The sequence below is a fragment of the Streptopelia decaocto genome (assembly GCF_964273445.1).
Source record: "Streptopelia decaocto genome assembly, chromosome: 13".
In the NCBI taxonomy this organism is placed as follows: Eukaryota; Metazoa; Chordata; class Aves; order Columbiformes; family Columbidae; genus Streptopelia; species Streptopelia decaocto.
The window spans coordinates 428,366-456,318 of NC_138668.1; the positions used below are offsets into that span (position 1 = coordinate 428,366).

The 27,953-nt window shown below is 49.0% G+C and overlaps 1 protein-coding gene across 4 annotated transcripts; it reads right to left on the minus strand.

Moving 5' to 3' along the window:
- Window positions 1-333: 333 nt before the first annotated feature.
- Window positions 334-27,579, minus strand: TECPR1 (tectonin beta-propeller repeat containing 1). 4 transcript variants are annotated; one of them, XR_014185337.1, is made up of 26 exons: window positions 27,476-27,579; window positions 25,150-25,382; window positions 22,504-22,686; window positions 21,970-22,092; window positions 21,207-21,332; window positions 19,128-19,302; window positions 18,933-19,033; window positions 18,131-18,232; window positions 17,273-17,418; window positions 14,380-14,885; window positions 13,388-13,533; window positions 12,313-12,468; window positions 11,661-11,810; window positions 10,879-11,036; window positions 10,108-10,235; window positions 9,734-9,836; window positions 8,995-9,091; window positions 8,524-8,603; window positions 8,155-8,211; window positions 6,494-6,668; window positions 5,190-5,325; window positions 4,803-4,895; window positions 3,998-4,104; window positions 3,408-3,527; window positions 488-2,745; window positions 334-374 (listed from the first exon to the last, which is right to left on the minus strand). XR_014185337.1 is itself a non-coding variant. In XM_082064831.1 (25 exons), exons 2-25 carry the CDS (start codon window positions 25,378-25,380, stop codon window positions 2,548-2,550), a joined length of 3,597 nt encoding a protein of 1,198 aa, XP_081920957.1. In that variant the 5' UTR covers window positions 25,381-25,382; window positions 27,476-27,579; the 3' UTR covers window positions 458-2,547. The 4 variants fall into 4 exon arrangements, 1 of the variants encoding a protein (XP_081920957.1); XR_014185338.1 differs by having other exon boundaries at window positions 346-391; XM_082064831.1 differs by lacking the exon at window positions 334-374 and having other exon boundaries at window positions 458-2,745.
- Between the last annotated feature and the right edge of the window lie 374 nt (window positions 27,580-27,953).

Consider the following 27,953-nt stretch of genomic DNA (forward strand, 5'->3'; position numbering starts at 1 on the left):
AGGGAGATCTGAGAGCTGCCAGGCACTGAACGGCACCGCTGGGATGTTTTTGTGCGATAGCTGTGTTCAAATTGCTACTTGATTACTTTGGCAGAGGAAGGAAACCAAAGAATTCAGAAAAAAAATGCCATTGATGAAGAACTGCACATCGCTTTAGGAACCAGTTACTGACAGTGCTGTTATAAATACAGACTTGAAATGCTGGTGGCAGTGTATTTCTGACAGGACTCCTGCAAACAAAGCGGTGTTATTTCAGATACTAAGCCCCACATGGCACGTAGTATCTACGTGTACATAGAGCGGCAGAGGTGCCGGCCCCCCTTCCCCGCCGCGGCCGCACCTGGGGAACAGCCACACCTGGGGAACAGCCGCCCCTGGGGAACAGCCGCCCCTGGGGAGCAGCCCCTGGGGAACAGCCGCCCCTGGGGAACAGCCGCCCCTGGGGAACAGCCCCTGGGGAACAGCCGCCCCTGGGGAGCAGCCGCACCTGGGGAACAGCCGCCCCTGGGGAGCAGCCGCACCTGGGGAACAGCCGCCCCTGGGGAACAGCCGCCCCTGGGGAGCAGCCGCACCTGGGGAACAGCCGCCCCTGGGGAGCAGCCGCACCTGGGGAGCAGCCGCCCCTGGGGAGCAGCCACGCGCAGGACGTGTTGTAACGAACAACAACTGCTTTGCTACAAAGTGCTGCTTTATTGGACGTGTCAAAAGGGATAAATTGCTTTTATTTTTCAAAATTGTTTCAATTTAAAGTAACTTATTCCTTATTTTAACTAGCCATAACAATGCCGTTGTATTTTTGAATTACATAATTTTCTAAATAAGAGTTTCAGAAGGCAAATATTTAGTACTCAAACAACTTATAAATTATCTCTTGTTCACTTAAACCCAGCTTTTTACAAGTAACTGAAACTTGGCAATGCAGGGAAAAATGCAAAGGTACATTATAAAGCTTATTGTAGGAAATCTGATTGTTGGACATGTAAACATGGACATGTAATAAAGTTATTTATTTGGGCAAGATACTGTGCAAGTTATGCAAAATCTATTATAGTAATTAATGCAAACGTGTTATTTATGGTACTCCCACAATGTATGTATAAACCAGAAATCTCTAATCACATACTGTAACGATCAACAGGAGTTTTTTAAACAGTAAAGCATCTCCTGAATCCTCATTCACATTTGGAAACAGTGCTTTCCTTGGCATTAAAATACCAAACATATTCTTTAAATACGTGCAAACAGAAGTTTTACTTCTACAGATACAGTACTAAGACGACACCACACTGCACATCATATAAAAATAACTTCATATACAGTCACACACAGCGAGGATAAATGATTGTAAACTGCTGCTAGGGGAAAATGTGGTGCCTTCCTGAAGCCATTTGGAGCAGGCTTTTCAGCGCTTCCCAAGGACTGCATTTTAAATGATCATTTCACATCACAGTCAAATTATGTTAAGACAGGATAAAAAGCTTATTTGGAGCATAAAAAGTGGTTTCCTATTGGAAGGAGGGATGAATCAGTCACTGAAAACAAAGAGCTAAGCTTCATTCCGAACCCACGTTACCATAGGTTGGCGAGCTCCAGTGGTATCAGTAAAGTTGTTTCGCGTTCCTACCACTGTGAAATCAGGATCTTATTTAAAACCTCCTCCTGTCTCTCACACTACGGAAGCAGAACGTGCACGGATCTGGAACACAGCCTGACTCCTCGGGGCGGCTGCGTCCGCGCGCCTCCCTTCTCGTGGTTCCCGGTACGACGCGGACAGAACATGATTTACCACCAGTTGGACTGACAGTTGAGATTGAGACTGTCACTCTCAGTCGAGCTGACCAGGACCATGCTCTGTACATAGACCCGCCCTAACTAGTCGTTCCACGTGTTGATTAAGGTATTACTCACTGTGAGCAAAGACAGCAGAAATCGGCCCTTACTGGTGCCTGCACCCTAAGCTGAGTTCTACAGAATTTAGTCTCACTGACGGGAGCAAGAGTAGTGTGAACAACCTACATGCTCAGACAAACAGGGCTCAGGAGCCGAGTTCTGTGCATGTATAAATGCTTGTACAGTCAGACCCAGCTGTGTTTGCAGTGCAAATCACTGGGACTGTTGGTAATTCATTTAAATTGGTTATGAAATCTTCATCTCTGCTCAAATATGATTCTAAAGAATAGTGGGCAAGGTGCGTGAATCTGAGAGAAATGTAGGGAACTGTCATATTCATTAAAAAAAGAAGGTAGTGATCATCGCAAAGATATTCACATTCGTATGGTTGTGTAGCAGCTGCGGTAAAGGGTCGGAAATTCATTGTGGCCAAAAAGCTTGCCTGCTTTGACAAAACCATTAGCTCTATCAAGTCACATTTTACACATGATGTAGTAGAAGAAACGAGTATTTAAAATACCCCATTGCAAACTCCAGTTCAGTAAAATGTATTAGTAGCACAAAAAGGCCAGGTTTTTCTCTCAAGCCAATAGACATTTAGTTTCTTTTAAAATTATACTGACTACTGCTTGTTTGCAACATGTAGATGGCAACAACTTAACAATTAACAGCATTTCTGTCCAATTCTTGACTTTCACTGACCATCAGAGGGGTTCTAGAGTGTTCTGTTCTCTCCTTACTCGCCTCATCTTCCAGCTCCTTTGGTTCCACCGGGTTTTCCTCAGCAGTGTCGTGCACGGCGACCCTGGATGCTTCGGTTGCATTTCCTCTGACCGTAATGTGCTCCCATCCACCCTGTAAAATATCGATAGAGAAATATAAAAGGAGAAACATCGCTCTACATTTATAACATCTGATGTGGTGCTTTATGTACGCTAGTTTTGTACTCTTTTTTTCGAGAGGAAAGTAATCCTGCTCTGGGCTGAATCAGAAAAAAGGCTCCAACACAACACACTTCTGAGAAGGAGGTATATAGCTGGCAAGCTTGAGGATCATTTTTATTAAAGGGAATTGAGCTCAGTAGGGTCAGGTATACAGAACAGAGCCACTGCAGGTTTCCCATCAACTTAAAATGGGCCAAAACCTTGAAATAGGCTTTCTTAAAACAGCCAGTAATAAAATTAACACGGAGGAACAATCATCTGTAGACTCGGAAGGAATCCATTTTTTTAAAATGGTACTTACTTTACTAATTTTTCCATTACAACTTTTAAATTACCTATTTAAAATTAATACTTATCAAATGCAAATAAATTACGTTCCAGCTATAACTGCATAATGCAGTATATTAACTTAAAAAAGGAACCTAAAGCTGTAGAACAGAGGCCAGTTCCCTGCGGGTATACGTGAGCTCTACAGAGCTGGCCAGCGGGAGCAGGATGGCGCTTTCCTTTCCACGCATGCCCGTGAGCATTTGGATATACGACTTCTGGGCAGTACTGTGTCCCCACACTCACCCCAATACCATAATCCCATGAGAGGCCTTTGGGTTCCAGGGGCTGAACGCCGGTGCGATGGCAGACGGTCCCACAGCTCAGGCTGTGGCTTCCTTGCACTTTGTCAGCGATCACCCAGACCTGCAGAAAGCAGAGGAGCAATCAAACGTGCGCTTTGCGCGGCTCTTCCAGGCAGGAAAGCTCTAAGTCTGTTGGACCGCTTTCAGAAATTCGGCTTCATCTGGCATAGGCCAAAACTGCTCTAATTTAGTCAGAAACACACCCACACAAACAGCTAGGTAACAACATTATAATTAAAACGTTGTCAGACAGTGAGACTCTGCAGGAAAGAGATTTTATAAAATAGTCTTGTTTAAAAAACAAAAAAGGAGAAAATGAAAGAGGATTTTCAGAGTGCAGGGCAGTACGTATCACCGTTCCATCGGCACGGCTTTCGTCGTGCTGTCGGGATTCCAGCATTTAGGCAATCACCTTGTGGAATAAATAAAGGTGAACAAAAATAATTCACCAGAACATTTAATTTAGTTACAAGAGTATGTTAAGCACAATTTTTAATAAAGTAATGAGATACAAGGAAGCTTAATACACACCTGGTCCAGGGGCCCTACAGACATTTTACGGACATTATTTGAAACATGATCCCAAGTAGATCCTTGTGGGTAACTTGGTGTGATTCCTTGCCGGTACCAGAGATTGCCTGTGGAATAAACGGTCCTGGTTACAACTCGGGGTGTTCGCTTTGTAGAGAGTGCCAGTAAACAAGGTAAACCAGCAGTCAGCAATCCTGTGTGCTTTGGAAATGCATTATGGTTTTGACTAGTATGTCACATTGAGGGACAATGAAATCCTCCTTTGAATTCGTATTTCTATAGTTACTCTTTAAAACTTTTCTGGAAAACAGCAAATACTCTGTTTTGTAAAATTTGTTGGGGAAAAATGTTCATATAAGGAACTACGCACTAGAGAAGGAAAGCAAATGAGATTATGGTGTCTGAAGGAGACTGGTGTTAAAGGCTTGTCTCCTTCACTGAGGATGCTTTGTAATTTATTGTGCATGATGATGCTATTCTCGGGTTTTGGAAGGTGTACATTCCAGGGTTTCAGACCAAACCTCCGCAGTTCTCTTTGACACGGATCTGGCTCCTCCTCCCAGAACAGCACAGATGCTGGATTGTGCTGCCCGGGGCACTGTCAGCTTCACAGGAACAGTCTTCAAAAGCAGCAGTTACAAGGGCTGCCTTCTCCATCTCTTTCCATAGGAAATCTCTCTGCTCTTGGAGCAACAGCAGTCAGCTGTCCTAGCAGAAGCTCTAACTTGGCCTCTCCTTTTCAAATCAGTCTGATGTATACAGATTTGTTTTTTGTAGCATTGATAAATAATTTTAAAATCCTTACCATTTTTATCCAACACGAACACAGACGTTCGTCCTACTGAGACTTGTTTTAACTTCTGTTTTTGAGGCGAGGGAATATGGTACCAGCAGTCACCTGGAGGCCAGAAATATTTGAGTAAAACACTGAGAAAACACAATTATGTATGAGAAGCCTTGGAAATGCCTGCAGTTGAAACAGATAGCTGTGCAAGAAAGGTGTGAATGACACTGCACTTCATATATTTTTACTAGCTTGCTTTTAGAAACAAACACTTTAAATCATGCATGTTATTCGTGTCCTGGTTTGCCTCTGCTACACAGATTTGTCTGTTTCAGACATGGCAGTGTAGTAGACCTTACACAATGTATAGATGAAGACTGTACTAAAAAAGTACAAGTACTTACTTACCCGCAGGGTTTTTTGGAGACACTGAACCCCGATAGAAGGCAGAACCATCTCTAGCAATAGCCCACACTTGGTAAAATGCTCCAATGGAGACGGAAATGAAGGGCTGGTCTGTTCCCACGTGCAGCCAGGATGTTCCCTAACAAAACATGGAAGATGAATTGAATTGTAAAGCGGGGGTTAAAGACTCCAAGACAAAATACTGTTGATGACCAAATAGGAGAATCTCTACATAGTGAAAAAATGTGAAGAATAATTCTTACATAACTTTACAACTGAAGAGAAACAAGGTCCCTGATCCTCCACGGTATTTGGATATATAACTCTTTGAAAATAGCCATGTTGGACTGTAACAGGGTAATTTCTGTTGAAGTCACTGGAATTTAGGCACCTCTATGTCTCTGAATAGCTGGGCTAGAGCCTTTTTTTTTTTTTACTAATCCCTTGGTTTTGATTACCTAGAACAATAGTCTCAAAAAATCAAATTGTATGGGACTTCACATTCCAGACACAGTGTTCCAGGTTTTGCTGTTGCACTGCCCTACCGATCTGTGCTATTGCGACTACTTGAACAGGAAGGAAGAGAAAAAGAATTCTTATAAATTTTCACCTTCTTGCAGTTTTTCTCCAAATTCTGCTCAAGTATATTGTTAGATTTATTTTTTCGCTGTTGTAAATATGGCTTAAAATCAGTGCGTATCAATCCTGATTTGGTGCTTCAGCATGTGTCTATTAGTAGGAAAGAAGCGTTCCTATTGAAGTTCCTGCAGCTCTTTGCTCTCCTCTGCGTGCTTTGCTGAACATTCACTCATTGTTTCTGTCTGGTCCATAAAAAGTCAAATCCGCAGGTCAGTCCAGGCCCACTTGTCTTAAATAACCACGTCAGTTCCAGGCTCCGAAAAGTCAACGGTTAAACTCCTGCTGGTATGAGCAGGCATCAGACCGTACTGCAGAGACGTTCTGTTCCTCGGTTCATTTAGATGGGATACACACATCATCAACAACTGAACAAATCTAAAGAGGAGCTAAGCTATCAGTGCAGCCAGTGGAAATACAATGCTTCACGAGATACACGGAGCTGAGAGACGCTGCTGCGAGTGACGGCACAAGCTAAGGCAGACTACGCAAGAGAAGCGCTGCTGTAAGAAATGCGGGCAGCAAAACTGTGTTACAGCTGCTGGACAAGGACCTTCATAGCTGGGACATGCAAGGTGCTTTGAGAGAGGGCACTGCATGATGGTGTGTACGTACTCGTATAACTACATTAAAGACATCAATAGGCAGTAAAAAGAAGCAGGGAGCCTTACAGCTGGGTTGTGCTGTGTCACTCCGAGCCTGCAGAGCACGTCTCCTTTGTCACTGATTGCCCACAGTGCTACTGCTGCTTCATCGGCCGCGTCTGAACTGGGGATCACGGAGATGTCCCGCAGGGTGACAGGAGGCACTTCCAGCCATGGCCCGTTGGTGACTATCTTACATTTTCTGAAGCAGAAAAAACCCAAACCCGTCAGAAATAGGTACTTTCTGAAAGGGAATTTGTTTCCTGGTCCATTGTTGACTTCAGTGCAAACATCTGAAGCCTTTCCATTAAGTAGGTACATACAGCAAGGATTAGTATTTTTAATTTGAAAGAGGCTTATGACAATCAGTCACGTGTTTCATCGGGTTTTGAATTTTGATGTATTACTGATTTCTCAAAGCTGGACGTGTAAAAATGTGACTTGTAAAGCCCAGATGGCCCCAGCAGCTCGTGCTGCCCTGCTCCCTGGCTCTCGAGAACTCACTGCGCAGCGGCTGGGGAACGAATATTTGACCCAGCCGAGAATCCCACTGCAGAGACAATTCCACACCCGGTTCGTTCCTCCCTCTGTCTTGATTAAGGGAATCATTTTACAATTAGTTTTTTGGTGAGGCCTGTTAAAAAGTTACATCAGCAGAGATAAGGCAGCTCTGAACTCAAGAGTTGGAGGTAGGTCATTCTGGGAATTGTTGCAGTTCCCATAGAAAAAAATACACCAAAGTACTGCTGGCTATAAGTAAATTGTGTTAGATTCTATCATCACAACAGTAATTTCTGTGTATGAGGAATGTTCTAAAAAACCTCAGGACATTCCTCCATTTCCCAGTTCTGAAAACTGGATCCACCCTGAGCTGCTCCCTGTTTGTTTTCAGTTCTCAATTGACAGTAAAAACAAGAGGAAACGTTTAAACTTGAGAGTATTCCTCAAGTTGCTCCTTTTGTTTTAAGTCACCATTTTTATTGATTGGATGTCCTTTGTTTTGTTGCATATCCTGGAATAACAGAAGTTTGATGCTTCAGGACTTCAAAGACTTTGGTACAGGGGCCAAATACCAGCTTTGTAGCATCACTAACAAACAGAACAATGCATAAGTTCACAGCAATTTATTAGCATAGCTGTTAGATACTCTAGTATAGAAAGCACAGAAAAGCTGGAAAAACAGTGAACGCACAGACTTTTTCTGCTTAATAGAATATAATATAGTGGCAGTTTGCTGTTTTCCAGGTTTCACCTGAATCTGGTGTCCTGTGACCTCACTGGGGCTGGGATTATCTAGCCTAGCATGCAGTGTGTGCAACTCACATCTTAAAACTATTAATGGCCTGTTACCAGTTGTTACAAGTGACCTAACAGGCCCTAATAAGCCTAGACTCTACCATCCTTAATCATTTATCATACGGAAAATCGGAGACAGAGAATAACTACCTGACTCCTATCTACAGATGCCACAAAATCAAACAGGGATCTACCTGTAAAGGTTTCAAGTTAAAGCCATAATGCTAAAGATCATCAGCTTCTCTATGGGAGATGGGGTATTTATTGCAGGTTTCTTTACTATTGCTTTTGTTGATGGAGTGACCAGACTCTTCCCCTCATAAGTAAAGGAGACTTCTAGGGAACAGTTAGCATTTAAGTTCCAAACTTCTATTCATATGTTAGCTCCTCACCTTGCCCAGCGCCGCCGTCGGACAAAGTCTTTCATTGTCTTGTGACCATGGTAGGACCTACCAAAATAGATTTAAATGGGTCTTCGTGAGGATGTCAGAGCATCTCCAGTGTCAGTGGCAGCCCGAGAGCACCGTCTGTGTGTCTGCCCCAGGCACGGCTGCTGACAAACACGGCACTACAGCTTGCTGAGCGCACCTCCCCGCCCGCCCTCCCGGCAACGCTGTCAGTGCCCCGGAACAAGCAGAAATCAAGGCACACTTGTCCCTGTTAAGCACAGTTAATGTGCAAAACAGCAAACAAGTCCTCATTTCTTCTTAAGTATGGCATTGGCCTGCTAGTATTTTAGGTAGAAGAAGGGATCTCCTTACGCCGGAAAGTCTGCTGCATACTGCCAGCCTTCCCGATCAGTTCCGCCTGAAGCGTTGAAATCAATATACCAGTCGGAAACCTGTTGTCAAAAGGAGACAATAACAAGCACAATCAACACCTAAGGGATAATAAAAATAACCTCTTCCACCATTTCCCTCCACCTTTTTGAGAGCAGTGACTTGCTAGAAACCTTCTAATACTTGCATGCTTCCTACAGCGGTTCCCACGTCTTTTTAATTCAGTTGAAAGGGATCAGAGCAGCCGTCTAAGTCCCACTAAACAAAAAATCCCACCCCGTGCTCAACATTCTTTTGACTATGGAAAGTTATTGCTATTGCATAGATGGGGAAACAGAGGTTAAATATTACAACGCACAAAATAAGAAAATCTGGGTCACTATAGCCCAAGTCTTGTATCCTACTTGCTAAGCCTTGTCTTCTCAGTACAAATACTTTAAAAACAAAACGTACCCAAGCCCATTGTGGAGAGGGAGGCTTGGTGTTGAGCTTTGTGCACTCCTGCAGGCCAGACGCGTCGCTCCACATGTACCTGTCGGTGGGCAGACCTCTGCGGGGCAACGAGAGCGCACGGTCATTCACAGCAGAGAATGTAAAAGGCAAGGGAAGAAAAGCCTATTTGTAGCACCTCCTGCTTTCATATGTCAAACAGTCTGCTCTCATTAATCTCTATATTTAGAAATACCATGTGAGTGATGAGGACAGTGGGGAAGAATCTGTACAATTGCTTCCAATTACACCAAACCTGAGGACTGTGTAAACTCTTCTCTGTGGAATTATACTTCTCACCAATATTTAAACTTGGAAGGTGAATCCTGAGTCTCTCAGGCATAGACACCCATATATGCGAAAGCTTTTTCCATATTTTCAAATATACTATTCAAGGACCCAATGTATTTAGCATACATAATGTGTATGAATAGATAGATCCTACTAAGAATTTTACTATATGGCCTTAATAATGAAAGGTATTGCAAGTGGACACGCTTCCTGCACTCATAAAGCACACATCCGTAATGGTTTGCTACAAATGCATTTTGAAAGGATAATTACAAACCTAAACAATGGAGAAACACTGCTGCTTCCATCTCAGGTTCACAGTAAATGTTGGAGGAGACCCAAGATACTGTAATAATTACTCGGAAAAGCTAGAACAACCCCGTTTCATTTCACAGTAAACAGAGTGAATAACCTGCTGCTGTATCCGGTGACTGGGTTCCACCGCTGGTTCTCATAGATGTAAACACATTTCACATCTGACTGCGTGTAAATGTTATCAGCACTGCTGGCCAGTCCTGTGAGAAATAATTCATTTGGATTATAGTAAAGCTAAACCTTGAAGACATTACGTTTTAAGTTCCAATATCCACAGTAATATTGTTAATTATTCTATTTCTCACTCTGAAGCTTAAAATATATATATAAAACTGCAATACCAGTTCCTTCCTGATGCGTGGCCTGTTCACTGTATAACCCTACGTGTCACTTAGGCTTAGGAAGGACAGCTGAAGCAGCTCGAACACCGACCCTGTCAGGAGGAGATGCGCACGCTGCGGTCATCCATACCTGAAATGAAGCCACCTCCGTATCCACCAGTATAAACCCAAGCTGTGTGATCGTACCCTATGCCCCACACTATGCCTCGGTTATTGCACTCTATCAGGCGAAGATGGCCTCCAACTTGACGCCAAAACCTGCCAGAAAAAGGACATTTTACATTCAGTCTACACCACAACCATGAGGAACGTGTGCTTCCCCTCCTGCAGCTCAGCAGTCGTAAGGACAGGTGGTTTAACACGCTTGTTCAGCCTCTGTCCAATCTGGAAGTGAAGGTGGTTGCCAGCTGAAATAATTTCCCTCTGAACAACTACTGAAAAGTAGATGGAAGGAACCCGTCTGCCTCTACGTGGAGCTTTCAGGCTTTGAAGTATTTTACTTTCCTTTTATTTAATGGCTTGTTTTATATGTATACAAATAATAATCACAGTGATGAGGTTTACTTTTAGTTTAGGCCATCTCCAGCTGCTGAGCCCCACATCTGCTCACAGGGCAGCGGGGATGCTCCCGCCTCCAGCTGCTGAGCCCCACATCTGCTCACGGGGCAGCTGCTGAGCCCCACATCTGCTCACAGGGCAGCTGCTGAGCCCCGCATCTGCTCACAGGGCAGCTGCTGAGCCCCACATCTGCTCACAGGGCAGCTGCTGAGCCCCGCATCTGCTCACAGGGCAGCTGCTGAGCCCCACATCTGCTCACAGGGCAGCTGCTGAGCCCCACATCTGCTCACAGGGCAGCTGCTGAGCCCCGCATCTGCTCACAGGGCAGCTGCTGGATCCTTACATCTGGTCACAGGGCAGCGGGGACGCTCCCGCCTCCAGCTCGGGGCTCGGCTCGCTGACAAACACGTCTCCTTTACAGGTCACCGACCAAATGGCGTGCTGAGAAGGAGGGCCTTGAATCCGTCTGCTTTCACAACACGACATGGTCAGCAGAGACAGCTACAAAACGAGAAGCAGAGAAATAAAAGCTTCCATTTACAGTGAGAACAAAAATCTCCATATAGATGCTTCAGTATTACAGAAAGAAATTCTACCTTTGCATGTTCTTGCAAATCAGCAAAGTGAATTTGCAGCTTTTTCTCAAAAGGCACTGGAATTCAGTGTTTTAGAAATGATTAACACGAGCACTGACACCAGTGTGGTTTGCAGTACCTGATCACTATGATCTTTCAGGTTTTCCATTGGTTCAGTGTGTATGTGCCTGCCTGCCTACACACAAGGCTCTACAACAGTGACAACAGGTGACAGTTCTTCCACCAATGCAGACAAACAGACTAACTGAATTAAACTCTTAACTCATTTGTAGCCTAATCTAAATCCAGAGATAGGAAGGAAAGGAAAAACAATATTGGTTTTCCTGCGTCTAACTGCAGCATCAGAAAGCGTGCAACTCCAGGGGAGATAGGAAGCCTCAGGTGCCCCTAGAGAGGCAGACTTAAATCACTGAATTGTGAATAGATAAGTAGCTTATATACTCTAAATACAATGCTGAGATTTCAGAGACCAGCTTTTATGTCTCATTTCAGATATTGCCAGCTGGAAATGAAAAGTTCACAGAATTACCCAGTCATGCATTTCTTGCTCTGTTGCGGCTGCCAGGCGGATTGGCCATCGCTGCTTCGTCCTCTCGGGTGTATACAGTGCAAAGGAGTGTTTGGCTTCACTCAGAACTTCAACTATAATAGTGACTTCATTCAGGAACACATGGATATACTAAGACAAGAAAAAAAAGGTGACTAAGCCAAGCTCAGATATACCCTCCTCAGAGGCAGCAGTTTGGCCCCTCGGGACTCTGAGTGAGGCATTCTTGCCAAGCACAGCACAGGATCGGTTCTTGGTTCGGAAGGAATGAGGCTCAGCTTCCAGTCCTGCACTGCCTCTGATTCCTCCTGCCCATATGCATTAACCCTATGTATGAAGACCCTGCCCAGCCAAGCTTGGCTCTCTCTTCATAATCAAGAACACGGCACATCCAAAAGAATTGCTATCAGTGCGAAGCTGGCGGTTTAAGCAATGTGGCTGGTTGCTGCCTGGGTATTTCTGACATAGCACTAACACAGCTGCAGCTTAGAAAAGGGTGCAGTTTGCTAGTACCCTGGGCTACATTTGAATTGGTTCCCAAAACTTAGAATAGCATACTATGGTTTGCGTCTTTCCCTTCAAAGGTTTTCCTTTACCAAAGGCAACTCTCTCAAGGGTCTCAAGCAGAACACACCTTTTTCTCCTCGTGATACATGTAGTAGATGAACAGGATGCTGTCACGCATTCCATCGCTCCCGGTGAACTGCTCGAGTGCAACTCGAACATCCATCCACTTGTGAGGCTTCCAGTTCCTCCACCATTGCAAGGTTCCAGTTTTAACCCAAACCGACTGCAATGCAAACACGTGTTTACAGGAGGAAGGACACTGCATGGCTCACGCTGTTTCTCCCAAACAGTATTTTATGTGACCACAAGAAATCTCTGCTGCAGGTCAGTCTGTATCGTATCACTTAATGCTGACACAAAGGGTACCAGAGTGTTCAGGAAGATGAAGACAAAATGAAACCGACAAAACTGGATGGGAAGGCGCTGAAATACCACGTGTACAAGTGTTCACGTTTTACCTCTGCAAGAACGCAGCACACAGATAGTCATTGACTCTAGTGTGCTCCTGTTACAACACAACTTCTGTTTGGACCTTAAAGGCTTTTAACATAATCTTTTTACACTTGATTAAGCCCCTGGACTCCAAGTGTTTTTAATCAAATGAATTCCAGATCTCATTTGGCAATTAGTAATGAAGGGACCAAAAAAGTGAATGAATCTGAAAAGAGCCAAGGAGTCACAATAAAGGGAACATCAAACAAAAGTGCTGCTATCTAAGTGCTGCTATGGACATTCCCATCATTGTTTTATTTATGTAAGTTACATTAATCCCTTAATGGTCACAGAAAGGGAAAGTTCATCTACTTGAGTCACTGTTTCAATTAAGTCTCATCTTGCGGTGGAATAGTTCATACAATATTCCACTGTTACAAACACTTCTCTGTGGAATTGAGGTTTCAGTGTCTCAGATAATGCTGACCAACACTTCGTTTGCTCCTATACAGAACTATCAGTGACTGCTATTGGATAAAGACTGCTGCTCCCCGTTGATAAGATCCTGGTTTCCCACAGGGATCTCAGACAGTGATAATCCAGGGAAGCTGTCACAGACAGACATAGGGACAAGAATATAAAGGTGTTACTGATGCCCAGTATCAATAGATGTGTTTAGCAGACAAGAGGTAAGTGTCCTCACTGCTCACCTGCTCAATAGCCTGTTCGTAGTGCCTGAAATTCTCCAGCTCGCGCTTTGTCCTGTCACTGAGCTGCTGGAAGATCTGCTTTCGCCACGCCGCTGTCTGCGCCGGAGAGACGGACAGGGACAGCGACTGCGCCGAGGACGACAACCCTGCAACACAGCAGAATCACCGAGCCAGTGAGCTTCAGTACCCTTCTGTGAAGGGTAAAACAGACGCTGCTTTGAGCACTCGACTGAGTCAACCCAGTCTAAGACATTTTTTCTCATTATTTTACTTTGGAGTCAATGTATTACAGCCAAACTTTGCAAATGGTGCACAGAAATGGGATCACTAGATGTTTATATAGAATCTTTCAAGGCCAGTACCTTGTAAAATTGGGAGATTTGTCACTGAACTGCAAAATAATTAGGTAATACAATGTATTAAGAGTTACCCTGTTGTTAAATACTGGGATGTCACAGTTCATGGTTTAGGTTTATTCTGAAAATCTGGTTCTATCCCACTGTCTTTCAATAATGCAAATTCTAATGCCACCCCGCTGTCAGCTGGGCTCGCGCTCACAATGGCTCTGGGCAGTTTCTGTATCGTGCGTTTGTCCCAGTGAGCACGGCAGGAGCGAGGCAGTTCTTGTGGCGCCTGCACCCCCAGGAGAGCCCTCCTCCCTGCCCAGCTACTGCGCACTGGTATTATGGGTTTTGCCTGAAGTTGCAGCTTCAGTCCAATTAAAAATGAGATGCAGAACCAACAGGTGATTTTACAAATTCTTACAGAAACTCAGAGAAAAAATCACCTTTACATTTATGTATCTGAATCCCAAAGTGCTGTACAGTTAAATACATCCAACACTGTCCTCAGACATGGAGCGCATTAACAAGCTGCAATAACAGTAAATGGGTTATCAGAAGTTTTTTGCCATTGTTTTGTGAAAGGAGAAAACAAATCAACATTTTTCTTAAAGAGCACTGGGAAGAAGGGTCTGTGGTACCGGGCAGTACCTGGCGGGCCGGTGAACCACTTCAGCGGGCTGTGCAGATCCACCAGGCAGCCTCCCCCGGACACCCAGCCCCACAGCGGGTGCTCGTCGGCTCCGTACTGCTCCTCAGCTCCCGCCGAGAACATGCCGAGGGAACACAGGCTGGAAGTTTCTGCAAAGCTGCTGACGGAGAGCACCGCGTGCTTCTGGGCCTCCTTCAGGTCAATGTTTGTCCACTGCAGTTCTGCAGAAGGATCTGGGTTTGTAGAGGTTTTATGCATTTCGAGATCGTCTTTCTCGTTAGTCAAAGCACCAGTGGCTTCTCCTTGGCCAGAGCCCGGAGGATGCGCGGTCACATCCGCGCGCGGTGCTGCTGCCCGGCTGCTGCTGGCGGCGGCGCCCGTCGGGGCAGCGCTGGCGGGGCGCGCGGCTGCGCCGGGCAGCTCCGTGTCAGACGACGTGTCTGCATCGCCATGATCCACTGTGGTTGGTTGGTTCTGAATATCGTCAGTAAAGAAACAGCCAGCACTGAAGGACAAAGAGATCGTTATCATTCAAAGCATCATAAATTAGTACAGGCCTGAGACCGCAGACATACGGAAATCAGCTGAGACTTTCAGGTTTAGAACAGAAACAGCAGACTTCTTTTCTGAAGGTCAAACTCTGTATCATCCAGAGCAAAGAGTCTAATGCAAATCTGGCAGACCAGTCTACTAAATCTGAACACAGGACGATATTTCATTGATCTTTTCAAACAATCAGTGGTGTTGGCTGCCTACAACTCTTAGGAAAACACTGAAGCCACATCACATTTTCTGGATATGAAATAATGAATAGGTTTTTTAAAAGCCCGTGATTAACTTCCCGATTCCTGCCCTGGCTGGAGAGGCGTCCGCGCAGAGCAGAGCAGAGAGCAGAGCAGAGAGGAGAGCAGAGCAGAGAGCAGAGCAGAGCAGAGAGCAGAGCAGAGAGCAGAGCAGAGCAGAGAGCAGAGCAGAGAGCAGAGCAGAGAGCAGAGCAGAGAGCAGAGAGCAGAGCAGAGCAGAGCAGAGAGTAGAGCAGAGAGCAGAGCAGAGCAGAGCAGAGAGCAGAGCAGAGAGGAGAGCAGAGCAGAGAGCAGAGCAGAGCAGAGAGCAGAGCAGAGAGCAGAGCAGAGAGCAGAGCAGAGCAGAGAGCAGAGCAGAGAGCAGAGCAGAGCAGAGAGCAGAGCAGAGCAGAGAGCAGAGCAGAGCAGAGCAGAGAGCAGAGCAGAGAGCAGAGCAGAGCAGAGCAGAGCAGAGAGCAGAGCAGAGCAGAGCAGAGCAGAGAGCAGAGCAGAGCAGAGAGCAGAGCAGAGAGCAGAGCAGAGAGCAGAGCGGAGCAGAGCAGAGAGCAGAGCAGAGCAGAGAGCAGAGCAGAGAGCAGAGCAGAGCAGAGCAGAGCAGAGAGCAGAGCAGAGAGCAGAGAGCAGAGCAGAGCAGAGCAGAGCAGAGAGCAGAGCAGAGCAGAGCAGAGAGCAGAGCAGAGAGCAGAGCAGAGCAGAGCAGAGCAGAGAGCAGAGCAGAGAGCAGAGCAGAGAGCAGAGCGGAGCAGAGAGCAGAGCAGAGCAGAGAGCAGAGCAGAGCAGAGAGCAGAGCAGAGAGCAGAGCGGAGCAGAGAGCAGAGCAGAGCAGAGAGCAGAGCAGAGCAGAGCAGAGTGAGCAGAGCAGAGCAGAGAGCAGAGCAGAGCAGAGCAGAGTGAGCAGAGCAGAGCAGAGAGCAGAGCAGAGCAGAGAGCAGAGCAGAGAGCAGAGCAGAGCAGAGAGCAGAGCAGAGAGCAGAGAGCAGAGCAGAGAGCAGAGCAGAGCAGAGAGCAGAGCAGAGCAGAGTGAGCAGAGCAGAGCAGAGAGCAGAGCAGAGCAGAGAGCAGAGCAGAGAGCAGAGCAGAGCAGAGAGCAGAGCGGAGCAGAGAGCAGAGCAGAGCAGAGAGCAGAGCAGAGCAGAGCAGAGTGAGCAGAGCAGAGCAGAGAGCAGAGCAGAGCAGAGCAGAGTGAGCAGAGCAGAGCAGAGCGGAGCAGAGCAGAGAGCAGAGCAGAGAGCAGAGCAGAGCAGAGCAGAGAGCAGAGCAGAGAGCAGAGCAGAGCAGAGAGCAGAGCGGAGCAGAGAGCAGAGCAGAGCAGAGAGCAGAGCAGAGCAGAGTGAGCAGAGCAGAGCAGAGAGCAGAGCAGAGCAGAGCAGAGTGAGCAGAGCAGAGCAGAGAGCAGAGCAGAGAGCAGAGAGCAGAGCAGAGAGCAGAGAGCAGAGCAGAGAGCAGAGCAGAGCGGAGCAGAGCAGAGCAGAGCAGAGAGCAGAGCAGAGAGCAGAGCAGAGCAGAGAGCAGAGCAGAGCGGAGCAGAGCAGAGAGCAGAGAGCAGAGCAGAGAGCAGAGCAGAGCAGAGAGCAGAGCAGAGCAGAGAGCAGAGCAGAGCAGAGCAGAGAGCAGAGCAGAGAGCAGAGCAGAGCAGAGAGCAGAGCAGAGCGGAGCAGAGCGCTCCGACTCAATGCGCCACGGGCGCCGCTCTGGCCCAGCCGAGCCAGCGGTCAGCACAGCCCGGCGGAGCCTGTGCGAAGGAAACCTGCCCTGGCACCCCGGAGAGGACCATGCCTGAGGAGCGCTGACACTCCCTCGTGCTGTTTCCCACGTAATAGCTTCTCTTACTAGAGACTAGTTCCAGATAGTGGTAGTACAGCCCACGGAAGCACACTTTACTGCAAGCATGCAGTTCATTCCAAAGTGGCTTCAGTTTCTGTTCCAAGTGCCACAACTGCTGCTTACTGTTGATTTTAATGGCAAAAAAAATGCAAATGCTTTTTGGCATACAAAATGATTAGAGATGCTTTTCCGCCCTGACTGTACCATATCAATGTGAAGGAATATGTCCTAGCACTGACACTCTTGAGCAGGTATTCCCGAGTACCTGAGCAGGCTTGTTGAGCTCCCGGTCTGAGATCTGTCGCTCTCTCGGCCACATACAATTGCCTTCCATGTCTTCCCGCTGAGCTCGCTGGGTGTGACACCTTGGCGAAAATAAATTGCTCTGTCATCGCAGCCAATTCCCCAGACCTAGGGAAGGAAAGGGCTTGGTGAAGGAAATGGCATGAAATGCAGGTAGATACCAGCTACAAAAGAAGGTGGAGCTGTGGAAAATACAGCACCAAAATCTGCTGGACACAGCGTTTTCCTTCTGTGTTCTTCCCTAATGCTGATACTATAGATGCAGTATGAAATTCTGTACCAGCAGGAGAAAGTGTTTGCACCTGAATGTGCCACACAGCACATGTGTGACTGTTCACGTGCTGGGGAAGGACTCAGCCCCACGTTCCTTCCCCACACCTGAAGCACAGGGGCCCGTGTAACTGGAGCACAGGGGCCTCTCGTTCAGCGGTGCACGGTGACCCTGCTCAGTCCCGGCCGCGCGAACGGGCCTGCACGAGGGGACCGTGAACACCCGTGTAACTGGAGCACAGGGGCCTCTCGTTCAGCGGTGCACGGTGACCCCGCTCAGTCCCGGCCGCATGAACGAGCCTGCACGAGGGGACCGTGAACACCCGTGTAACTGGAGCACAGGGGCCTCTCGTTCAGCGGTGCACGGTGACCCCGCTCAGTCCCGGCCGCACGAACAGGCCTGCACGAGGGGACCGTGAACACCCACATAACTGGAGCACAGGGGCCTCTCGTTCAGCGGTGCACGGTGACCCCGCTCAGTCCCGGCCGTGCGAACGGGCCTGCACGAGGGGACCATGAACACCCGCTAACTGGAGCTCAGCTGTCTTACCTGGTTATTTAAGCCTACAGTTACCATCATCATTTCTCCAACCATTTCAATCCAGCTTGTTCCACAAGGATTATGTGAGTTCACTCCTCTTCTAAACCACACCTACAACAGCAAGAGCAAACACTCTACATCTTGCTCCTTCTGCATTAGTGAGCAGACAGCTGGAATTTGCTGTCCTTAGATCAGTCTTAATCTCTCATACTGACTGGCTGCATTGAGTTAAGAAGTCTCTTACCTCCTTAGTTCTCTATCAGGTGAATATGCAACAATTATCTTAACAGTACCCAGACTGTGTCCTTGTGACCAACTACAGCTGGAACAGCCGAGGGCGAGACTTTTTGTTATGACGTTTTGTGACAGTTAATTTGTCTGCCATTGGAAAAAATACCTTCTGTTACATGTCAACTGTAGGCTACTTTTGGCCACTCTGAATGGACTTCTGAATAGTGTTCCCGTGTTCAAACCCGAGAAGCAGGGCAGGTAGGAGTCCCTGCAATGTCCATACTTACTACCCCTTGGAAGCAGGTTCTTATTACATCCTCACCCACCTACCACATCCGTCTGACTCGGGTTTGGAAAATGCATTCCAAGAGCAGAGCAGAAAGTCCTCCTTAATTAAATGCCACTACGTGTATCACAAACCACAGAGTATTCCTGTGACAGCAAGGGGAACTACAGCTCCCCAAACCTTGAGGACGGGGACTCCAAATCACTGGTATTTCCTATGGAAGTTACACGCCTGTTTGAGAAAAGGAGACAGAAAAGGGAAGAAAACCGCAGAACCAGAGCGTGACTCTCTGACCTTCCTGTCCTTTGTAACACACCACACCACATCGACACCCACGGAGACGTGCATGATCCCGTTTTCTGAGCTTGGAGACTCCACGGTACTCCAGGAGACTCCTGCAAGAGGCAAAAGCCAGCAGGCTGTAGGTTAGTTTCTTATTCAACACCACACCAGTCGAAAGGGTTGCCAGCTAAATTCAACAAACTTTACCTTGAGGGTTGTTTCTGTCAATTCCTTCTCTCACAATAGCTTGCCCTTCCCAAAGAGTTGCCCAAAGGAGGTCGTATGGTCCACAGCTGATCTGTACAACTTCACCAGGGGTGGTGATTAAGGACCACATGGAACCTTCTGGATTGTCATGGCAGACGTTTTCTCTGTACCATACCTAGACAAGTTACGAAAACCCCAAACACGTGAAACTTAGAAAAATATCAGTGCAACAATGAAACCATTGAGAAAAGCATAGAGACAATCTGGAAAGAACGGTCCTCCTTTAACAACGGGGCTTTTTTATGCAGTGTATGCGCTCCGACCTTTAAAGGTGGTTTTGAAGACTTTTTCCTTATGTACCAAGGGAGGCGGCTTTTCTACAGACGAGCTTTCATCAGGGAGGCAAATCCAGACTGGGCACAGTAACCTGCTGCTACAAGTGCCGTGTGTATTTCAACACTAAAACCACTCCAGAGTATTTCAGGGCATGTTATATAAACCAAGAATGAACAAATATAGAACACAAAAATGTTACTGTTAGATGGCAGCCCCACCTCGCTTTCGGTGAACAAGGCTTGCCGTGCTGCGGGTCAGACATGCCGTTCCCTGCGCAGCCTGCAGGACGCGCAGCCCGCTGCAGGACGTGCAGCCCCCTGCAGGACGTGCAGCCCGCTGCAGGACACGCAGCCCGCTGCAGGACGCGCAGCCCCCTGCGGGACGTGCAGCCCCCTGCGGGACGTGCAGCTTGCAGGACGTGCAGCCCCCTGCGGGACGTGCAGCCCCCTGCAGGACGTGCAGCCTGCAGGACGTGCAGCCCCCTGCAGGACGCGCAGCCCCCTGCAGGACGCGCAGCCCCCTGCGGGACGTGCAGCCCCCTGCAGGACGTGCAGCCCCCTGCAGGATGCGCAGCCCCCTGCGGGACGTGCAGCCCCCTGCGGGACGTGCAGCCCCCTGCAGGACGTGCAGCCCCCTGCAGGACGCGCAGCCCCCTGCAGATCGCGCAGCCCCCTGCGGGACGTGCAGCCCCCTGCAGGACGTGCAGCCCCCTGCAGGACATGCAGCCCCCTGCAGGACGCGCAGCCCCCTGCAGGACATGCAGCCCCCTGCAGGACGTGCACGTGCTGGGAACATGGCCCAAGCAGGACGGGCAGCAAACAGCACCTGCGGCAGCTGGATGAGTGCTCCAAAACATGGCTGCTCCGTGCTAAATCCTCTTCATTTCTTTATTTGCTATATTTCTTTGGGGACTTTTACTAGGGAAACAACAGCATTTTACAGTGTCAGTCAAGTAAGCCTGTAGAATGGGGATGCTTGTCACTTATTACTGGCAAGCATGAAGCACAGGGAATTTTATTTTAAGCAATTCAAGCAACACTGCTTGCCTCTCCAGGCGGTGCCAAGCGTGACTGAAATCTCGGGCTATCTGTTCAAAGTCGCACATTGCGAGACCATGAGTTAGAAACTGTCTGTAGACAAAGGAACGTCAGATACATGGTGTGAGGATGAAGGGTGGAAAGCAAGAATCAAGTCTTTACAGCACTGGCCACAAGAGGAGAGACCTTATTGCCTAAAAACAACAACAAGAAGATGGATGTATAGTTTCAATAGAAAATAAGTTTAAAGCATTCCAGAGCTGGATTCTACATGGCCAAGTCAGGAAGTTACCACTTTCCGATCAATAAGTCTTAGACCATTTGTAAACTCTCTTGAATCAGACCTGACTCTCCACCACAGGCACAACACTTTGCCATAATCTTTGTCAGGCTTTAAGGACCCTTCTCTTTGTTACCAGTGCCGCAGTCTGCATTCTGGGCATTTTTCAGGTTGTAAGACACCACGCAGCCCAACTTTTTAAGGTTCACCTGTTTACATAGGTTTAAGGCTTCCATAAAACAGCAACCCTATGAGATACCAAGCCTTTCCATTTACAACACAACGAAGCAGCTTTTGCATCCTCTGCCACATGCGCAAACAGCCTTTTTATCAGCATAAGACAACAACAAACCTGCCTTGCTTTAGCAGCATTGAACACTTTTCAGTAGTACTTTACGTTAGAAAACGTAGGGAACATGCACATACCCTTCCTTGTAACGAAACCGCCCAGACTGATAAACGGCCCGGAGGCTCATCGGTGACCTCCCATCCTCCGATGGAGATGTCACTGAAGGGGTCTGGCAGCTGATCCGGGTCATCGTGGGACACGATCTGAAGCGAAGAGGAGGAGGGTTGAGGAGACAAGGCAGTGACCGGGCTGGTGGCCTAACGGGGTTCCTGCAGATCGGCTCAGGTATCGCTTACTGAGGTGGCTGAGCCTGCAGGTTCCTCCTCCCGCCGAAGGCCGCGATGTGCAGAGAGAGGGGAAACAAGTCTGGGTTTCATCCCCTAACTAAAGGAAGTTTTTACTCACAGAACAGTGCATAGAGACATTATTTGAACTGGAAAGCTGGAACATCACAAATTACAATTCTTGTACATTCTCAGAGTGGAACAACAGTTATTCAACACCAGTTATTCATAGAGCTAAAGGACTGAGCTGGTGAGTGATGCTAGACAGGTGCCACCTCGAGAGTGCTTTACCAGACAGCCAGAGGAAGGTAAAAGGTTGGTTTGAAATTTGCAGAGGAGCTGAGCATCTATTTCCAACTGCATTACCATAGATTGGGCACCTTCTTATGGCAGGTTTCTATGAAAATTCCCAGCCTTCCATTGCAAGAATTACAAGTTGGAAGTCAAGGAATCCAGGTTGAGGCTACAGAGTAGTGATACAGAATGTGTTTCCCTGCACTGATAATTTATTAATTCAGAAAATCAGTTTATTTCATATGTAAAAGACATCCAGAACCTTTGCCCAGACGTCCCGTGATTTGTATCTCCTGTATCTGATCCACCTCCTGCGTCTGACACAAGAATTCCATCTCTTCTCCTTTGTGTAGGTGCTGGGGAAGTCTATGGCGTAGGTCCAGCCCTGCAAACAGAGGTTTTCTTGTGTGAAAATCAGGACCAAGGGAAAGCTTGAAATCATAACTTAGAGCAATTCTGCACAAGTCATTACAATACAGTACAAGTTACTGTGCGTGTCTCAACGGATCAGCTAATTCCATGAACGATATATGAATCACGTCCAAATTCCTTAGCGGGATAGACACAGAACAAACAAGACACAGTAAAGCATTTTACTTTCTTCATAGTAAAGATCTTAAATAACAATGGCATCCAGTTGCCAGCGTTTCGTGGCCCAATCAAAAGAAATAAGCCTTCAAACAAGATCCTTCCTTGTGTTGCATTAGAGTCGAGCCATTTCCCAGAAACACGTAGCTATGGGAAGTGAAGTGCCTTTTATTTTCACAGAACAGCTCTTTTGGTGTTGTTCACCTACCCCTTTCTCTGTTGGTTCCCCTCCAATATTTTCATCCACGTACCAGTCAGACTCCCACTCCCAGTGCGCGGAGGGCAGTGTGAAGCTATCGAGCTGCTGGCGCCGGAGCCCGCTCACATCGCTCCACTGCCAGCGGTCACTGGGCAGCAATTGCTCACAAAAGCCGCCAACCGGATTCCAGCGCTGCCAAAATAACAAAACGTTTCATCTGAGATCACACCACCTCACTGGACATCTACAGGGAGCCATAAGTGACGCATTTCCTATTTTCTGCAGCGGAAGAGGAATAAATTCCTGGGGCGAATGAGAAAGTGTTCACACTGTAAGCCCCACCTAAAGTAGTCTTTGGAGGGAGCTTTTTTGAGTACTAGAGAAGGGCTGACTGCAGAGCTGGGCCCAACAGTGGCATCTTCAGCTACGTGAACAGGAACATGTGGTGGTGCGTGTTTCCTGTGGTGGTGTGTGTTTCCTGTGGCAGTGTGTGTTTCCTGGGGTGGTGCGTGTTTCCTGGGGTGGTGTGTGTTTCCTGGGGTGGTGTGTGTTTCCTGGGGTGGTGCGTGTTTCCTGTGGTGGTGTGTGTTTCCTGGGGTGGTGTGTGTTTCCTGGGGTGGTGTGTGTTTCCTGGGGTGGTGCGTGTTTCCTGGGGTGGTGCGTGTTTCCTGTGGTGGTGTGTGTTTCCTGGGGTGGTGTGTGTTTCCTGTGGCAGTGTGTGTTTCCTGGGGTGGTGCGTGTTTCCTGTGGTGGTGCGTGTTTCCTGTGGTGGTGTGTGTTTCCTGGGGCGGTGTGTGTTTCCTGGGGTGGTGCGTGTTTCCTGGGGTGGTGTGTGTTTCCTGTGGTGGTGTGTGTTTCCTGGGGTGGTGTGTGTTTCCTGTGGTGGTGTGTGTTTCCTGGGGCGGTGTGTGTTTCCTGTGGCGGTGTGTGTTTCCTGTGGTGGTGTGTGTTTCCTGTGGCGGTGTGTGTTTCCTGGGGTGGTGTGTGTTTCCTGGGGTGGTGCGTGTTTCCTGGGGTGGTGTGTGTTTCCTGGGGTGGTGTGTGTTTCCTGTGGTGGTGTGTGTTTCCTGTGGTGGTGTGTGTTTCCTGGGGTGGTGCGTGTTTCCTGGGGTGGTGCGTGTTTCCTGGGGTGGTGCGTGTTTCCTGGGGTGGTGCGTGTTTCCTGGGGTGGTGCGTGTTTCCTGGGGTGGTGCGTGTTTCCTGGGGTGGTGTGTGTTTCCTGGGGTGGTGTGTGTTTCCTGTGGTGGTGCGTGTTTCCTGTGGTGGTGTGTGTTTCCTGTGGCGGTGTGTGTTTCCTGTGGCGGTGTGTATTTCCTGGGGCGGTGCGTGTTTCCTGGGGTGGTGTGTGTTTCCTGGGGTGGTGTGTGTTTCCTGGGGTGGTGCGTGTTTCCTGTGGTGGTGCGTGTTTCCTGGGGTGGTGTGTGTTTCCTGTGGCGGTGTGTGTTTCCTGTGGTGGTGTGTGTTTCCTGTGGTGGTGTGTGTTTCCTGTGGTGGTGTGTGTTTCCTGTGGCGATGTGCGGCACCGCCACCCTGCAGCACCGGGATGCAGCTGTACAGACAGACTTGGATCTCAAATCTGCTCCACAAGGAAGGTTATGAGTGTCCTGCCTGCCCCAGGAAAATAACACAGCTTCTGTGCCAAAGCTGTCCAGACAACTGCATCAGTAAATCTTCCCTCAATCTGATACCAGGAGGGGTTTCTGCAGATTTGGCTTCAGTCAGTTACAGAACAGTAACTTGCTGGGGTTCATGCCAGTGCAGCTGCGCTTTGTCTTTTTTCGCCCACACTCTTACCTACTACCAAAACTGCCTAAATGAGTGGTGCACAAGCCTTCTATCACTTCAGTGCAAGATCTTATTCACTTTTACTAGGAATCTGGCTAAATTGCTTTGCACATTATCTGCAAACTGAGTGTGATTTTGTCATTATCTCTTCCAGAATATTTCCTTTTGTGCTTTCTAGTATTTTGTTTTCCATTTTTTCGTAGCCTAGAACAAAGAAAACAAAGTTTTGCATTTTTAAAGAACATGTTTATATAACAAAAGGAACATTCTTTAGTGGCTGGAAAGTTGTGTCAATATTAAATAATGTATAAATACTACTTTAAAGGAGTTATTTTTGAAGTACGTCATGTAGGAATGATCAACTTAACTCTTCCGTGCAAAAACCAGCTGGGAACGTTGTACCTTAACAGAGAGTTTTGCCTTTAGTGGACAAGTCTTTGAAATACTAAAAAAAAAGGCATTTTCGTTAGAATAATATATTTCTGATGAAGTATCTTTGTTGCATGGAAGTGACACTGGACATTCTCTTAAGGGGATTGTGTATTTGTCACTGAGGAAAGGAAGACACCGGGTGAAAAGGGTGGGTGTTCCAGCCTGAACTGGCTTGTGTAGAACAGGCTGAGTACACACCGGTGTGGCTTTTGGCCAGGGCGGTGAAATATAACCTGCCTCTGCGAATTAAACTATTAAAAGAATAACCTGCTGTTAGGCACATGTGTGCTCTTCAGAAACATCACACGAAAATGGAAACAAGGAGACCCAAGCAATCTTCTGTGGGAAAGACCCGCAGAGACAGCCGGTGCGCGGGTGCGCCAGCGCTCTCTCCGACGAACGCGTGCGGCGGGACGGAGGCACCGTCGGGCGCCATACCTGGTTCTCGTAGGTTTCTTCCCGGTACCTGATGGGAACGTCACCCGAGAACACGTAGGTGTATACTTGATGATCACAGGCTATTCCCCAGCAGCACTGTCTGCCAGCAGAGACCCGTTTGAACTCCAGCTGCGTGTCCTTACAGAGCTCCCAGTACTGGCCAACGGTGGACAGGGTGTAAGCGCGCCCAAAGATGTCCACGGCCCACAGCAGGGAGCTGGCCATGGCCATGGCTGAAAGGCAAAAAGGAGGTATTACTGGCAGAAGATCAGCCCTGCTCTGAGCCATCATCAGGCAAATCAAGAATGATCTTTCGAAGCGTCTGTGCCAAGCTGGCAGCCAGATCTGTCAGAGCTCTGCAGCTACAGCTCTCGGATGGCTCTGAAAAGCCACGTGAAGGACCTTTCTACCAGCTCACTGTTGTCCGTCCCGCAAGGGCTGACAGCAGGAACAGGACAGCTCCGGCAGGACAGGCGCCAGCGCTGATCTGAGATGAAGCAGCCCAGCCCGGTTCACAGCAGAAGGTTCACTGTGAAGAGCTGGCAGCGCTGCTGGTGCCCCACGCTCCGCTCATCTCAGCCCACAAAGCCGCGGTGTCTCACGGCACCTCCGTCTCAGCCTCCCCGGCGTGTGCCAACACAGCTGCACAGGTGCAACGGACACTAGCGAAAAGGAGCTTCTCTGCAAGCACACATCTGCTTCTAATCCACGGGCATATTTACCTACTGCTGCCAGGAAACCTCTGTCCGGAGCATTCTGGTGACCGCTTTGGGACCTGGTCTTTATTTAACACACATAGGTGTGATATTGAAGTATACATAGAGTGTGGTTTGACAGCAGAGACCTGGTGATACATTAAAGGTGAGCAAATATATAAATGAAGGCCTGTACATCAAACGACAGTGCAGGCAGGCAGGAAAGTACCTGGAACAGTTCAGAAAAAGGTAGTGAAAGTTCCAAAGATCATGAAGTTAGGAAAAATATAGACAGGACAGAATTAAGATAATCCAGGCAGATGCAACTGTATTAAAATACTGAAGGCAGCCAAGATAAGTGAGAGTTTCTGCATATTCTTTCTTCTGAACTTTTGAGACTGAGTGGAGAATCATGGAAAAATCCCAAATGCATTTGGGATTATAAACTACTTTTAAGCCTTCAGTTTAGGCCCCTTTGCGCTGGTTGTGCTGCGGAAGATGAAGACAAACGTTGCCAGAGGATGCTCAGTGCTTGGAGTTCATGTGCCATTCAGCACAAGTTGCCTGGTGTTCTCAGGGGACTGGGATACAAATCACACCCACACCTGCTAATTCTCCTCATCCCTCCGGTCAGCCAGGTAATTTCTCATAGAATTAAAACTACTTAAATTAAGATGATATGTTAATTAAAATTTTCAGCTGTGTGGCATAACACTGATTGCTACAGAATTCAAGAAAAATATGCCAACTTCTTGCATATTATAGAAGTCCTGAAGTTCCCCAGGAGAGAGCTGTCGTGCCTCTGTCTCCGGGGCGGTGGTGGCCGGATCTCGTGTGGGTGCCCGCGGTGAATCCACCGCCACGGGACTCAACGTGCTCAGAAGAGAAACCGCGCGCGGAGCGGCCTCGCCTGCGGTGCACACGCACACCCGACAGCTGACACCCGCACACCCGACAGCTGACACCCGCACACCCGACAGCTGACACCCGCACACCCGACAGCTGACACCCGCACGGAGACACGCGAGCGCCGCTTCACACCCGCGGGACCTCCCAGCGCTGTACGAACTCGACAAGGCGGAAATAACAGCCGGGAACAGCCCGAGGTGCGGGGAGCGCCCGCTGCTGTTCCACGCGGGCATCAAGGTCGGATCGGCTTAAGAGCCCCGCGGGGCCGGGGCACCCCCGCCCGGGGGCCGGAGCGTCCCTGCCGGGGCACCGGGGCTGCTCGCCGGGGGGCGGCCCCCGGCAGACATGGCGGCGGGCCCGGGCGCCCCCTCCCCCGCGCTCCCCGCACCGAGCAGACGCTGTGCTGCGGGCACAGGGCGGGAGCGGCTCCCGGGAGCGGCGGCGCGACCCCGCGGCCCGAAAACGCCCCGCGGCCCCTGTGCGCCCTCGCCGCGGCGCTGCGCACGGCGCCAGCACCTCCGCACGGCCCCGCGCACTCCTCCCGCCGGCACCGGAGCCGCCGGGATGGGCGGCGCGGGGGCGGGCGCAGGGACACGGCGGGGCTGCCCCGGGCCCAGCGGCGGCCCGATCCCCAGCCGCGCCGCGCTGCCCGCCCCGCTCCCAGCGGCGGCACCGCTCCAGCGGGCGGCTCTGCCCCGCGCGGCCCGGGGCTCGCCCCTCACCTGCCTCCCGCGCCTCCCCGGGCGCCGCTGCCGGCGGATGGAGCCGCCGCGCCCCGCCGGGCGGGCCCGCAGCCGCGGCCGGAGCGGACAGCGCTGCGCCGCCACTGCCGGGGCGGGGCGCGGCGGGCGCGTCACGACGCGCGAGGCAGGGCCGCTCCGCGCCGCGCGGGGGCGCTGCCGGGGGCCGGGGGGGGAGCGGGGTGTGCGGCGGGGACCGCGGTGACGATGGGTGGCTGACTGTGCAGGGAGTTCACACCATAAGTCATTTACAACCAGGACAGCTTCCTTACGCTCATTTCAAGGAGGACCTCACACGTGAAACCAACCGAACGCTCCATAGCAGCAGCAGCATGTAACCTTCTGTGTCGTGTGCCCAGCGGACGGGGGCGCGGGCTCCGCTGCCCCTGCACTGTGCTGTACAGGTTAGGAATAACTGATGCCTTACGAAAACTCCTGCTCTGGGTGCCCGATGCCGAGC